At 53.6% G+C, this 14,672-nt stretch overlaps 4 protein-coding genes across 4 annotated transcripts; 3 read left to right on the top strand and 1 right to left on the bottom strand.

Annotated features, from left to right (window-relative positions):
• Positions 1 to 52: 52 nt before the first annotated feature.
• Positions 53 to 3,294, bottom strand: CTAM01_00331 (carboxylesterase; the record flags this gene model as incomplete). The annotated part of the gene is made up of 9 exons (XM_060516384.1): positions 53 to 654; positions 710 to 1,127; positions 1,179 to 1,384; positions 1,497 to 1,638; positions 1,695 to 1,871; positions 1,949 to 2,179; positions 2,327 to 2,420; positions 2,774 to 2,994; positions 3,238 to 3,294. 9 exons carry the CDS (start codon positions 3,292 to 3,294, stop codon positions 53 to 55), a joined length of 2,148 nt encoding a protein of 715 aa, XP_060389010.1.
• Positions 3,295 to 5,631: 2,337 nt separating this feature from the next.
• On the top strand, positions 5,632 to 9,416 carry CTAM01_00330 (F-box domain-containing protein; the record flags this gene model as incomplete). Its single annotated transcript, XM_060516383.1, has 2 exons — positions 5,632 to 5,753; positions 5,822 to 9,416. 2 exons carry the CDS (start codon positions 5,632 to 5,634, stop codon positions 9,414 to 9,416), a joined length of 3,717 nt encoding a protein of 1,238 aa, XP_060389009.1.
• A 2,621-nt stretch (positions 9,417 to 12,037) lies between these two features.
• CTAM01_00329 (uncharacterized protein) lies at positions 12,038 to 12,771 on the top strand (the record flags this gene model as incomplete). The annotated part of the gene is made up of 2 exons (XM_060516382.1): positions 12,038 to 12,396; positions 12,549 to 12,771. The coding sequence occupies 2 exons, from the start codon at positions 12,038 to 12,040 to the stop codon at positions 12,769 to 12,771; spliced, it is 582 nt and encodes a 193-aa protein (XP_060389008.1).
• Positions 12,772 to 14,035: 1,264 nt separating this feature from the next.
• CTAM01_00328 (WSC domain-containing protein) lies at positions 14,036 to 14,663 on the top strand (the record flags this gene model as incomplete). Its single annotated transcript, XM_060516381.1, has 2 exons — positions 14,036 to 14,325; positions 14,450 to 14,663. 2 exons carry the CDS (start codon positions 14,036 to 14,038, stop codon positions 14,661 to 14,663), a joined length of 504 nt encoding a protein of 167 aa, XP_060389007.1.
• Positions 14,664 to 14,672: the final 9 nt, after the last annotated feature.

The raw sequence follows: 14,672 nt of genomic DNA, 5'->3' as shown, positions 1-14,672 counted from the left end.
CCTCATTATCCATGGTCCGCGGTGCTCTAATATCTGAGAAAAAGGCCCTCCCTCACTGCTCCATGACCTCCACGATCCCCTTCCAAAAGTTACACCGATCCCTCTGCCCATCATCGACGTTCTCCATCCGGTTCTTATTCAACTCAAACACGTACCGCGACTGATTCCGTCCCCAATCGCCCCAGTCCGGCGCACCCGCGAGCTTATACGTATTGGGGTTGAGATCGCGCACAAACGAGATGACGTACTTCATCATCAGCGAGACAATGGGTTTGTTATACGTCCGGAAACTGTCGGGCGTCGGACACGCGTCGATGCCAAAGATGGCGGGCGCCTCAAACACGTGCGGGACGCCGAGGCCGGAGGCCGTGTTGTCGTTGTCCTGGACGTTGAAGCGGTAGGACCAGCTCGTCCCGGAGCGGTTGGCGGTTGCGTAGGCGTTCATGATGGTGTTGGCGGGGCAGATGAAGGTCGTCTCGCCGTAGGCTTGGCTGGTGGACGGGAACCAGACGTTGTGGTTCGGTAGTGGCGACAACAAGGGATACTTTTGCAGCATCGGGTCGGTTTCGTTCTTTGTGAGTTTGGGGTAGTTGTCTGTCATGAAGGAGACGAATTCGTCTTGGGTTGCGACGTTGGCGGCGAAAACGGATCCCTCTGAAGGAGTATGTGAGTACCTCGGTCATGATTGCAGTTGGATGACGGGACTAACCGTTACTTCCTGTCCCAAAGAGGACGGGGACTTTGATGAATGAACCTTTGTCATAGAGCCGGTACGGATAATCTTGTAGAATATCGCCATCTATACATGGAGTCCAGTAAAAGTGCGGGTTTGCCGCCCTCCCCGGAAATGGCGATGCGATATTGGCGTCCTGGATCGCTTTGATGTCTTTACCGCGCAGACAGCCCATCTGGTCCTTGTCATCTGTGCAGCCTACCTTAGCCAGCGTCTGATTGAACTGGTACTCAAGCTCCGGAACACGAGGCTGCGCGGGGAAGAAGACCGACTCGGACATGGCGCCTATGAAGAGCTTGTCGTCGCGTCCGCCGTAAGCTGCGAGGTGGAGGGCGACCGAGCCTGCTCCGGCTGAGAGGCCGTGGATGACTACATGGCTTGGGTCACCGCCAAACTGCAGTGCGTGTGAGTACGAATGAAAATGGCATGAAACATGAGAATTTACCTTTGATATATGAGTCTGAACCCATTTCATCATCAATCGCTGGTCCAAAAGTCCCACGTTCAGCTCGCCGTCTTTTCGAACCCGGTCACTCGCCAGGAATCCCCAAAGTCCGACTCTGTAGTTGAAATTTACAAAGACAACGTTTTTGCCCGAGACATCTACAACTTGGGAGCCGTTCCAATTGGGATTGGCATTTGACGTGTAACCTTAAGCAGTGTCAGATCAGAGCTTAAGAAGAGAATGACACACAAGAGCATGAACACGAGTCGACTCTCATCTCTAAATGGAGCAATGTCGTATGAGTGGAGGGGACCTTACCACCACCTTGAATGAATAACCATACAGGAAGCTTCGAGTCAGCCGTCGTGTTTGTTGGCGACCAGACGTTGGCGTATAAGCAGTCCTCGTCTTGGCCTGAAGTAGGATAAGTCACATCCGTCCCGAGACAAATGGGCCCAAACTGAGGTTCTGTCAGCGAGGTGGCACTCGATCCAACGACACGGCCCGGTGCCTTACATCGATGGCATCTGTCGTGCCCTCTTTCGGCTCAGGATCTTGAGGTGCTCTCCATCTCAAATTTCCTATCGGAGGCGCCGCATACCGCATTCCCAGAAACTGGTTCACGCCGCTCGGGAGCGAATTCCCAGAATACCTCGCGTAGCCGAGATCGACGGTGACCCTCGGCAAGTTGGCCTGTCACGCAGCGTCAGTACTCTTGTGCGACGTACCGCCAGGGAATTTTGGGGAAAAGTAGAGACATCAAATCGGACCCCATCTCGAACAGCGAGATATTCACGAATGTTGAAGTAGAGGACGACGGAGAGGGCCGCTAGGATCATGCTGGCGATGGCAACTGGCGCAGAGTATCTCCGCCAGTTGAACTTCCTCGTCTCCATGACGGGTCGAAGGAGGGGTGAACATGTTTCGAGGTCATATGGTCCCGCGGGCTGCGGCGGCGCTGCGCGATCCCACGTGAGAGCCACCGTGGGAAGCCGTCTGCTCTGCTTCGGGAGACAAGAGCCCAAAGCCGAGCGGGGGAAAGCAGCAGGAGGAGCGAGACTGCAAGTGAGTGAATGCGAGAGAATGAGGCTAAACTAGCGGCTGCTGCATGTCGTTTCCGAGGAGGGATCCGTGCCAGTCTCACAGACTCTCTGCAGCAGTGAGATGGCGCGGGTAAGACGCCGAAGATGAGTCTTGAGGGGATCGTAGATGGACCTGCGGACAGTCTCGGACGAGAAGAGGCTGTAGATGTACGGGTGTTGATCGGTTCCAAAGAGAAAGGGGTGGGCCACTTTTCGGAATGACGATTGATATCGCTGAGAACGACAATATGGAATGTGTCGAACCTTGGCGGCGCCGAGCGTGTCTTTGTTCACTTTGGCTTGGCCTACCCAACTGCTACGGCCAGGTACCCCAACTCCTCTCACCTCAGTGAAGAAGGGATCCGGGAGGTGGGAAATGCGGGTTTTCTGGGGTGATACTGCCCACCTCACGCACTACACAACTGCCATCTCCCATCTACAATTCCACGCCAGGGCCCCCATGCTGGCTGCGCGCTGCAAACTTGATAGGGGGCACGGGCTATGTCAGCGCACTGCCAAGTGGCCCATCTGCAGTGACGTCGCCAGGGCCTGTGTTCTCTGTTGGCCGGCTTGACGCAGGGCACGCAGGTGAAGCTGGCCAGGAAGGTTCTGGAAGCCAGAAAGTCCTTGTAAAGAGACCCGGCGAACCCCCCGCCAGTCTCCAGGGGACCACTGGAAACACTGGAGCGTTGTCCAACAGTCCAACAGCAGGCCGCCGGAGAGCTGGGGTTTCGCTGTTTTCGGTAACAGGACGGCAGTGGTTCACCGAGGGAGAGACATGGGCATCGTCATCTGTTTGATCGTATCGGAGCAAAACTGCCGCAAAAATACCCCGTTGCTATCTTCTGATCAGTTGCCGACTTGTCCAAGTAGTTCACGGCCACTTAGTTCATCCTGAAAAGGGAATCATGATGAAGTTTTCCAGGCTCAAACAGCACCGGTAACAGAGAGCTCCTGGCACGAACACGGCCACGCACGCGTAGGGGACTACGGTTCCTCCCTCTGCGCAGGGTGCTGCCGGCTTGGCGCTTCATCTGATAGATGAGGCTTCCCGCGTTCTCGTAGCCCGTCGACGAGCTTCTATCCTTGCGCGAGTACTGGCCGTGTTCCCCTCTGTGTGCCAAGGATCAAGACTCGAGAATTTCTTGTTGATCCTTATCCGCTGTCACAGAGCTCTTATCGCTCCCTGCTTTTTGGCGTCACTGCTCCTTATTCTGTAGCATTCAGTCGGGGTAAATATGGGCATCTTTCAAGGGACCGTTGCTTAGATGAAGCAAGAAATACTGGGGAAGGTCTCCAGCAGTCATGGACTCATGGCCCATGGAAAAACCTCGCAAGGTCCAGAAATAGCGCTGGCGAGACATTCTCAACTCCCGGGTGTCCATTCTTGTCGTATTCCGACTCGGTGCCGAGTCGTGTCCGGGTTAGGTAAGCCGGCACCTCGAAAAGGTAAAGTGAGAAAGTGAAGCCAGCTGACTTGTCTCGTGATACCGTTGGTAAGACGAATCTGCTACACTGCTTCGAGCAATATAAGATGGCATCAGGCTGTCTGTCTTACACATGGCGTCCGCTGTCTCCTTTTGACGAAGGTCTCTGAATGGCGGGTTTAGCCGTGGAGGCACCCACTCAGCATGTGGTGTTCAACCACGAAATCCAAAAATAGCATCACCCTTCGCCCGGAGGGTGTTTGGCGTCTCGCTGTGGTTGGCCGCTGTGAAGGGCTTGAAGGCTTGAAGCACCCACGACGATATATCATGCGCATCCGCATTCGGAAATTCTGCAACTTCGGCGAGTCGCTGGGCTTTCTGCGTGTTGGAGGTGGACTGTTGGAAGAGAGTTGTGTCGGGCGGTTGGGCTAAGGTAGTTGGCGGGGGCATTCCACCTTTCTAGCTGAGATGTGAAAAGGCCCATCTTTCACACTTGTAGAGTTATGTCGAGATGAGACTGGTGGCTGCTCATCAGAGACACTTGATTAATGCCTTCGGAGCTCAACTTGACACAGTTGATAGTAAGCTCTCTCCCTGCATATCGCGATTCGCAGGTTGCCGCTGAGGTTCCGCATCCCTGTTTCAATGTCTTCCCCAACAGCGTCAAAGCTACACCAGTCAGAGAACGAGTCTGCCATTCTCTGTTGGTTCTTAGCGGATAGCCAGGCGCCACCGGTTTGATGTTGTGTCTGAAGTAGACACCAGAGACTCACGATAGCCACATGGTGATGAGGCAAGGAGAAGCCAACATAAGCTTAGAGAGAGTAAGCCCAACGAAGTGGTAGAGAGTCTGCTGCTGTTGCATTGTTTCAAGACTCAGCCTCGTGTTGTCAGCTCCCAAGTGACCTGGCGAAGCCTTGTGTCTCTGAAGCAAGGCCTCTATCTCCACCTTCCCATAGGTAGGAAGACAGGTTCCAATCGCCCAGATGTCAATGACAGATCCAGCGGGTAAGAGGGTGCAGCTGTGGTTGCAATGGGATGCATGTTGGTTGCCTTTGATGTAGTGCTATGGGTATATGGGTAGTGTTGTGAACCTCGAAGCGTGTCGCAGAATCAGAGAAAGGGATCATTCACCTTCATGACCTTTGACCATTACTATTCAAAGTTCTTTTGAGCACTCCCGAGTCCCAAGTCTTAACAGAATGGACTTGAGAACGTGCAGGTCGTCACGCCTTATTGATAGAAAGGGGGGTCCCTGGTCTGTCTGAAATATGTTTGCCTGCGGAAAGAAACTCCAAGGGCCCCATAGAACGGAAGATCTAGGCAAGGTCAGCTCGGGTTGGTCGGGTACCTTCCGATAAGGTGCCAACGCCGATGATTAGCGCCAAATCAGTGGGTAAAGTACGTTAGGAACAGGGGGGGATGGGGGGCAGAATGAGCCCAGCAGCAGGCAGACAGAAATGCACCTGGTTGTTTTGGAGGATGCCCTCACGCAACTCACCACTCACACCATCCACCCACTGATGCAAAGATAATGGGCTAACTTCAGGTGGTCCAGTAGCGTCGCTCCGCCACATGTTGCTTGCGTTCGCACGCGCAGCCGCATGTCCATGTCCCTCAGTCCCCAATTCCCAAGTCCCAGCCTAAAGACCAAGGGCCCAATAGAGACAAAGTCTGTGATCCCACACTCAGCTCACACTGTTGTGCTTCCTGCACTTGTTGTCTTTGCGTTTGCCTCTAACGCTTCGCTTCTGCTTCTGCGTCTACTGCTGCTTCTCCTGCACCGCACTGCGCTGCCTTCCTACTTCGTCTCAACAACGGCCCTTTTCCAAACCTCCAGACGATTCATCATGTCAACTTCCTCCCGCCCTTCGCTCTCTTAGCCTCGCAGCGACAGCAACTTCGCCGCAAGCAACCAAGCAACCGGGCTGCCCTTGGCCCATCATGGACACCAGCACTGACGCTGGAGGACATGGGGAAGTGGCATCACGGTCGTCCATTGACAAACCCCCCATCCTGGCTCCGGATTCCGCTTTTGATCGCCTCCCGGACGAGATTATCCAACAGTATGGCTGTGTCCCTGCTATCTCTCTCAATCTCTCTTCTCTTACAAGTTTACTGACATTGGCCATAGGATATTGCAGCTCACCGACCCCGACTCCTTTGCGTCTCTCGTCCTCCTCAACTCGAAATGGCGATCAGTCGCCCAACAGGCCCAGCTCTATGCCCTCCACCTCTTCAAATGCGAATCCTATGCCTCGAGTCATCCTCAGCTTCGCGATACCGATGTCAAAGATGAAGATCTTCCGCGCCTAAGGCGACTATTCGCCAGAGAAGTCAAACGCAACCTTTTCGAAGCATACCTGCGACCCCGCGAAACCGTTATAAAGTTGATATCCAACTCCATCAGCTCCTCGTCATGCCCCGGCGGCGAGGGAATGCAATTTAGTCCGTCGCCCCGCGGTCACCACATTCTAGCCTATAACTCATCTCGAATTTACGTTCTCGATGTGCGGGGGAAGGATATCGATGTCAAGAGGGAGTTCAAGATCTTGCGCCGTCCCGTGTCGACCTGTATCAAGGACGACGGCTCGATGCTAGCCGTGTTATCTTCTGAAATGCAGGTCGACCTCTATGATCTGGAGCAGTCACCACCGCGCCGCACCCAATCTCTGATCTTGGATCATGCTCCGCGCACTATCGCCCTCTCACCCTGCGGGTCTGTCCTAGCTGCTGCGTACGAAGGGGGTATCGAAGTATCCCTAGTCAACCCTGGCGCGTTACCTACAGATAGACGCGCTGTCAAATGCGACGGAGTCGATTCCTTGTCCTTCTCGTTCGACGGCACTCAAATCCTTGGAACCACGATCCACTCATCACCACCTACCACAGTCATCCTCACAGCCCCGTATTATGACCCGGGCAACCAAATGGCCGACGATAGCATCAGCGCGCTTTGGACTACGTCTATTCTATTCCCTAACACCAGTCGTGACTGCAGTCATGCTGTGCTGCTGCAGGACTCTGCCCAAGAAGAGGCGAGCTGGACCTTTACTTACGATCGTAGTTTTGAGACGTTCAGGGCTGTACGCATCGAAGATCTGAGAAACGGAACAACATATTTCACGGGTCCGAAACCTGACCCAGGATCTCAGGCTAAGCTCACGCCTTGCACTCTTCCCGCAGCGACTTTCCATGGGGATCTTGTCAGTGCTGGGTTCCAAGGAAAAGATGTCTGGCTCTATGGTGTCCCTGAAGACCTCGACGCTGTACCCGAATTCAACTCTTCAGGGGTTGATGGATTGTCAGCCTTGGCTGGACAAGCAAGAAGAAATAGTGGTCCTCCCTCGCGTTCGTCATCGTCCCGGGCGCAAGAGAACCCAAGGATCCCCCAATGGCAAATGTTGTGTGATAAGCTCCGGAACACTTTCATCTGGGGTGCAAAGATTGCCGAACTCGACGGTGTCAGCACGGTGAAGTGGGTTGCGGGCTTTGGTCAGACATCGGCACAGGAGCGCCTCGTCATCGCAGCCCGGGGCATCTCCCCTGGAAAATCCATCATTGAGGAGGACGACATCGACTTCATTGACGGTGGCAGAGTTACCCTTCTAGACTTTGACTACAATATCGAAGATGGTGTTAGAACGGAGATTGAGATTGAAGTGGGCACCAAGGAGCCTGAGGTGCTCGAAGAGGAGCAAAGAGATATCGATACCGAAGTGGCTATTGTACGTCGCAGGACTGTGGCTCAGAAACGGGGAGATCGCGGTGCCTTGATGCGTGCAGCTACGAGCGCTGCAGCCCGGAGCAACCCTTTGCCGTCTATGCCGTCGATGCCACCGATGCCGCCCATGCCACAACCCCGAGAAGAACGACAAGCCGACAACGATAACGTCGAGGACGACCCTCTCGTTCCGAGGCGAATTGGAGCAGCCCCGCGTATCAATGTGCAAGAGCCAACCTCACCTTCGGCACCTGGGGCAGGCGAGACCGCCTCGATGATTGGAGAAGAAGAGGCAGAGGAGGCAGTCGAAGCCCCTTACTCGCATGACGGGCCCCGCTCCACCAACACTCTCCGTCGCGCTGCCACTGCTGCTGCTATGAACCGAAGCCGCCACCCGCAACCGCCGGCCGCTGGACCGGTAGAGTATCGGCGAGCTGACGGCCGACGTGAGCATCCTCACGAGAGCGACGCCGACAACTGGGTTCCACCGCCGCCTCCCTACCAAAAGGACGACCCCGGTGACTTGCCCTCTTTCCTACGGAACGCTGTCATTACACCTGGCGATGTGCAGATACCGAGTCAGCCAGCGAGGACCCAAACAGCCGCGCCTGCCATTGGCGCATCGGCGTGGGCTCTCCCGACGCGACCTGCTCTATCTCAATCATCAGGCCGCCCTCTAAGCTATCAAGAGCCGGTCAACAGCCCCCCGGCTAATGCCAGCTATCATCTGCGTATAGCTAGTGACTCGACGCTCATGAGCCGGCCGCGCACTGCAGATTCGGCAGTTCGTCCGACGCACAGCCCTTCGGCCCATGTTGATCTTGACGATGATATCTATGACGTCTCGCCACCAGACTCCCCACAGATGGCGGCGAGAAGACAGAGCGAAACTCATGCCATCTCTCCTGACGACCAGCGGATGGTCAGCCAAGTTTCAGAGGCTCGACCATCAAGCTCTGGGACACACCAAGATTCTGAGGCAGTTTCTCCCGAGCAATCAGTCGTATCCCCGGTCGCTCAGCAGGTTCAGGCGCCTCCCTCGCTGGGTTTGGAGATTCCATCAGGTTCCTCTGCAAATACTGCGGGGCTGCGACAGCCACAATCAGCATCTACTACTGACTTGCCGTTAGTCAGACGCCTTTCCAATGCGTCAACTTGGCCTAGATCTGCGCAGCTAGGTGATGGATCTCACATTCGTCCAGATGGCGGTCCCTTAAACAGCCACCCCTACTCCGCTCCTGCGACTGACGCAAGACTCGACGACATTGCCGGGTCTTCACTGCCACCATTCCCCATGGCAGATCAATTGGCCAGTCTGCGGGGCCATGAGCAGCTGCCTCCATCTAGACGGTTTTCTGGAAACTTCAGTTCAGTCCAGCGCGTACCAGTGGGAAGCCGCCGGCCTGGATCTCGTCGGGCATCTGTCCCACAGCCTGTCTCGCAGCCTGCTTCAGAAGCCCAGGGACAAGCTCAGAACCAGACTCAAGTTGCCGAATCACAGTTCGAAGACCAACCCTTGATCATCAGCACACCTAGCGGCGTCACTGGCGCATTCGATGCGCCTACTCGTCAGCAATCGAACCGGAGAACCGAGATGCCTCTACTGGCCCCGATTCCGCGTCATCCACGCCCAACCCAATCGGGCCCGGTACGACCGACTGTGGAACGTCTCGAAACGATATACAGCACAAACTCCACAAACCGGCCTGAAGCTTCTGGCAGCAGAAGTCTGATGCCGGCATGGCTACAGGCGCCGTCGTCGTCTGCGGGCCGGCAGTCGCATTCTTCGGTCAACAGAAGACCCAGTCGTGCTGAGCGGAGTGCAGCTAAGAACATCAAGGACGCGAAACGGCGCGGTTGGAATGGTTCCCAAAAGAAGAAGAAAAAGAAGAAGCAGGTTGATCAAGAGGTCGCGAGCTCTACTGCGTGGACGGAAGTTTCCACGTCTAGTAGGAATGCCACTCATGGTAAATCAGAGAAGGATAAGAAGTGTGTTGTGATGTGAGAACACTATTGAATGTTGGCTCATTGGAGGTATTGTGATGCGGCGACAATTGCTCCAAGGCTTTTTGCATGTTTGAATCTTCATGATTGGAAGTATAGCACCGGAGTTGGGGCATGGATGAATACGTTTGAAAGATAGAGTGGAAGCCACTGGGCCGTACCCATTGCATTGACGATTCAGATACGGGAGGGAAAAGCGGTATTATTATGGCTTCCAAGGCATGCTATTGTCTTGTTGACTCTGCTATAAAGAAAGATAGGAAACTTGTAGCTCCTCACTCGCTTGAGATCGATGTGAGGTTGGTGCGTCGATCTATGATACCAATTTCTTTACGCACACATGCATTATACTACATATTCAAGTTTTTTGAGGTCATTTTGCCTTCCACGTGTCCATCCGCTTTGAGGACGCTCATGGAGATCTTAAGAAAGTTCGTTGTGCGATGCCCTGATTGCTGGCCCGCCACGATGCCTACTTCATTCTGCGAAAGTTTTTGCATCTAAGGGTCCCTCGAAAACTGCACTGGGGAGCGAGGTACAAATAGATGGACGGCTGTAATATTGTTGAGCTCGCCAGGACCGCCTTGGCTGTAGAAATCATTTTAAGAAGGAGCGAGCCATGGGTATGGTATGCATTCGGCAGGCGATAGATAGTTGGTATATTAAAAGAAAGGAAATTGAACGATGCTCCGACATTCCGCCCGTCATAGACCGTCCTGGTCGGAAGGGCGGACTTTGAACTGGCAACCCTGGGTGGTCGCCTATAAAAGGGCATTCTCTAAACAACTTGTTTCTCTTCTGCTCAGCAGTAATTCATTCCCGCAACTTTCTAAGGAACATCAAGTCGGAGAATCATGACTTGGACATATAGTGTTTCTCAGAATCCCAAGTCGTGAGATTCGTTGACGAACACGAGCAGAACGCAGAACAGCTAAGAATAAGGGGTAGTAGAGTTGGGATCAGGGGCCGCTTCCTGGGTTTAACGGCAAGGCGATGAGTGATGCATTGTGGCGATGGAGTAAGGAGTATCAGTAAGGGAAGAGTACCCGCGCATTCATGATGGCTTTCCCTACTAGCAGCCTACTGAGAATGGGGTTTTGGGTGTTTGAGCTCGCTTTGCACTAAAGGATTACTGTTTGGACCTTTTTTTTTTAAAAAAAGTCCTGCACATGGATGTGTGGAAGATAAATAAGAGATGCGATCCGATACGAGCAGTCCCCCACTGCCAGGATCGTGTGAAACTTGGAGAGGCTTTGGTTTGCTCAAGCGACTTTGAACTTCAATGGGGATTTTTTGATCCTTGATTGAAGGGTTTGTGTGCATAGATGTGTGAATAGGTGAAAGACAACATGAGTTGCTGTTGTCTTTGTCGAGGATGTAACGGACGTCCCGTAATGGCTCCATCAGTAGAGCCTGGGAACCTTGTCATGATGCTTGAAGTTCGCGTGGGGGAGCATCTCATGACTACTCATGACATCCATGAAGCCACTGGTTGGGAAAGGTGTAGTGAGCTTCCTCTATGTGCTGCAGGGGTCGATCATATAGTAGATCTCAACGCGACGGCTGGCTTCACGTAGTGTACCAAAAAGTGAGGTGCATTAAAAATTGGCTTTGCCTATGTACTCCACGGGGGCTGGCCTCCATGACTGGGAAGACGAAAGGTTCTGACCAACCTGGCAGAAGGGTTTTACATTGGGCGAGGAGGACCGTTGATCAGCAAAGTAGGTGGTCAATGTAGTTCAGCCTCCGATCTGAGCGACGACGGTTAAGACCCCTGAGCCGTTTCCAAAATTAGCACTCGGGAGTTAATGGTCTACTCCGTTGCCGGTAGTGGTAGTGATACCCAAGCAGATGGAAGAATAAAACGGGTCGAACCGACAGCGACGTGGTGTTAGGATGTCATCAGCGGCGTGCTTATTTGCTCGTGGTGCCAGGCAAGCAGAGGACCCCTTCGAAATGGAATGCCAAAAATCCGGGTTTTCTTGCACCGTTGGGGGCGGTTCGGGTTCCACACCTTCTAGCGATCGGCTTTCTTGCAGATCTCGGTCGATTCTTGGCCAGAACTCCGGGGGGCGCACCCGCGGCATTCTTGACTACCCTGGGAAGCGAATACCACCCGGGCCCATACATGATTTCATTGAGCGGTGCAGTGATACCTGGTCCAAGTGGTCACTGGTGAGAGGGCCGGCCAGGCTTTTCGAATCCTGCTCGGTGCTGTGTGCCAAGATTTTGTGAGGTGCTGGCTCGTTGCTGATGGTGGTTGATGTTGGGGGATATGATGAAAGAGTTGGTCTGTCGGGGCCGGAGACGTACTTAGATGACTGTTTTCCCAATTTCTGGATAGAAATGCATCTATCCTTTTGGCCAAATTCTTGACAGTCTCTCACTTCTTTACTCTCGCTGTTCTTTTTACGTACTTACACTTCACTCGCTTATACTACACTCGCTATAGAAAGGAACAGAGAGAGAAAAGTAGAAGAGATGGCAAAACGCGACAGCTTGACAGTATGGCTGCCGAAAGAAATGTACGGCTCCGTAGAGCCTCTCGCCGACGATAGATTCATATGGTGCCCGATGCCATTTGACAACTCCCTACCAGTCGAACAAACATCATTCATCGACATGGGCGGAGATGATGAGGACAACTCCAACAATAAGGACCCGACACGAATTCCAGACGATGATAAGCCGATGATAGACTACGAGCTTCCCGCCCCGCCGCCCGCGGCCGTATTAGCGGGGCCGTCGACGGACATGTCTTTGTCGGAAACCGAATCCGAAAGAGAGTTTCCGATGAGACAGATTAGTCAAAATCTCGGCCGGGGACGGCGAAGGTCCCGGAAGACAAGACCCGTCCGGCAACAGCAGCACAAGCATGCCGGGTCCGAGAGCCGAGGGTTTGCGGTACACTTGGGGTTGAATCTTGATATTGAGGTTACCCTCAAGGCGAGGATATTCGGAGACTTGGAAATTAGCGCTTTGTAAGTTGCTTCCTGGAGGCCCCGGGTTAGGGGTAGTGTGCGTACCTGTGCTAACTACCGCTGGTCAAAGTGACGCATTGTGATTACGACTCTGATGGGTTGAAGTGATAATAGATGATTGAAGACGAAGGCAACGCGCAAACGTATCTGAGCGATTACGAGCTGAGGGTATACACAAAATTCGCCGAGACTGGCGTCGCTGAACTGGATGAGCTTCTGTCAGACAGCAAGCAATGCTGCAACACAGCCGGTCCGATGCTGTGGGTTCTCGTACTCTCAGAACACACCAGCACGGAACGCGATGGCCAAGTCCAAGGCAGCTCAGCTGTCTATTGTATCTTCGAGAAAGAAGAGGACAAGGATCATCGGAGGTGATCCATATCAATCGCTTACCAGAGGACCTCTGTCAAAGCCGGACACGGTCATTCTGAAAGACTGCAGTAAGTCGTTATCATGGTGGAATCAGAAGCCAGCGGCCAGCTGTTAAGGCCACCCATATGCGTGTTTGTGGGAAGAAGAGACCGAAAAGAGAGTGAAATGCAGATTGGCAGCTAATATGTTGACGTTGGAAAACATCTGCCGCCCGGTGCGCCCCTCGGTCTAATTAGAACAGATCATGGATAGTGGTAATTCGTCTCTTGGTACAAACCATGAGAATGAGATGGGATGCGAAACGAGACATTCACAATAATGATAGTAATTTACAACATAATGGCATGCCGTTTGAGTTCATCAAGTGACTACATTACAAGAAAATGCCAAAGCCTCACGAGAGAAAATGTATGCTTCACATTCTTGGTAGTGGAAACAGCTGAGATCTTCGCCCTCATCATCAAACCCCGGCGCCGGGCTCGCCCACGGACCACACCCAACTCCCACCCAAAGAGATCGTTCTCGCCCGTCTCAATCTGGTCTAGAACACGCCCCAAACTTCAGCTGTAGTGGAGACAACTCACTATTCTCCCGAAGTGCGAACAAGGGCCCTCCCCTGAAATGTGCGTTTTTGAGCCTATGCAAACCACGCGAGACCTCTAGCGGGCTCCCGGACGCTAAGAACCAATTGGACCGTTCCTGAGGGACCTGAATGTGAGATTTTCCCGTTTGTGAGGTTTATCGAAAGGGTGCGGTAGCGTCTGGGCACTAAACCCAAACCACCAATGGCTTCCAGCCTCATCGCGGCGCAGTGATGGTGTGCAAATCTCCTTGAAGGGGTTTCGCGCCGCCCGGACGGAATAAAGGTGATTTAGCCTGCTTATCTTTTTTTCTCTCATTCGTCTTGCCTCTGCGCTCTTTTGCTTCACTCATTCGCTCATTTCGGTGTTTTGTGTTTGGACGACTTGAAGGAGAACCGACCAAGAGATGACCTTAGCATGAGAATATGCCATACCCGTGTCCCAATCTCCCCTTACGATTTATGATATCCGGTGTGCCATTGTTTGGTTCCAGATAAGCGTCGATAACCGTCTTCTACTCAGCGCGCAAAGAAACAATACTCGACGATCCCGCCACTGCCGAAGTTCCCACAGCTTCACCAAGAAAGACTCAATAGATAGCAAGAGAAGGACAGAAACGAGGTCCCCCGACTACAATCGCATCCAACTACAGCCTTATTTCCAAGAAACACCCCAAAACGACAACAATGGCCCGCAACTCCCTTCTCTCCCGTCTCCTCCTCCTCCTCCTCGCCGTTCTCGCCATCCTCGCGCCCCTCACGGCGGCCCAGCTCTCAATCTACACGGGCTCCGACAAGTACAAGTACCAAGGCTGCTACAACGAGACAAACGACCTCCCCAACACGGCCCACGAGCGCGCTCTCTCGGGCGGCGCATCCAAGGTCATGGAGGGCAATATGACGGTGCCGCTATGCCTCAGCTTCTGCAGCACCGGCGCCGATAAGCAGTACACCTACGCCGGCGTCGAGTATTCCCGGTACGTGTTCTCACTCTTCTCGCTTCTCTCCCCCTCCCTTCTTTCCTTCAAACCTCTCCGATAAGGCCATGCCCGCTGTGTGTGTAAGACGAGAAACAAGACTGACGAGCTCAAATGTGCGTAGCGAATGCTGGTGCGCCCAGAGAATCTCAGGCCTGGCGGTCAAGCTCGACGATAGCCAGTGCAACCTGCCCTGCGACGGAAACCAGGGCATGGTCTGCGGCGGTGCGCTCAAGTTGAGCGTGTACATGGTCAGCGCCGGCTTGCGATCGTCGCCAGCAGCCGCGTCGTGGGCCGCGATTGTCGTGGGCGGCTTGGCGACGTACGTATTGCTGTAAAATGTGATG

Source organism: Colletotrichum tamarilloi, assembly GCF_030869305.1.
Source record: "Colletotrichum tamarilloi strain Tom-12 chromosome Unknown Scaffold_1.1, whole genome shotgun sequence".
Lineage (NCBI taxonomy): Eukaryota > Fungi > Ascomycota > Sordariomycetes > Glomerellales > Glomerellaceae > Colletotrichum > Colletotrichum tamarilloi.
The sequence above is the reverse complement of the archived record's forward strand: the minus strand, read 5'-3'. Positions and strand labels throughout refer to the sequence as shown.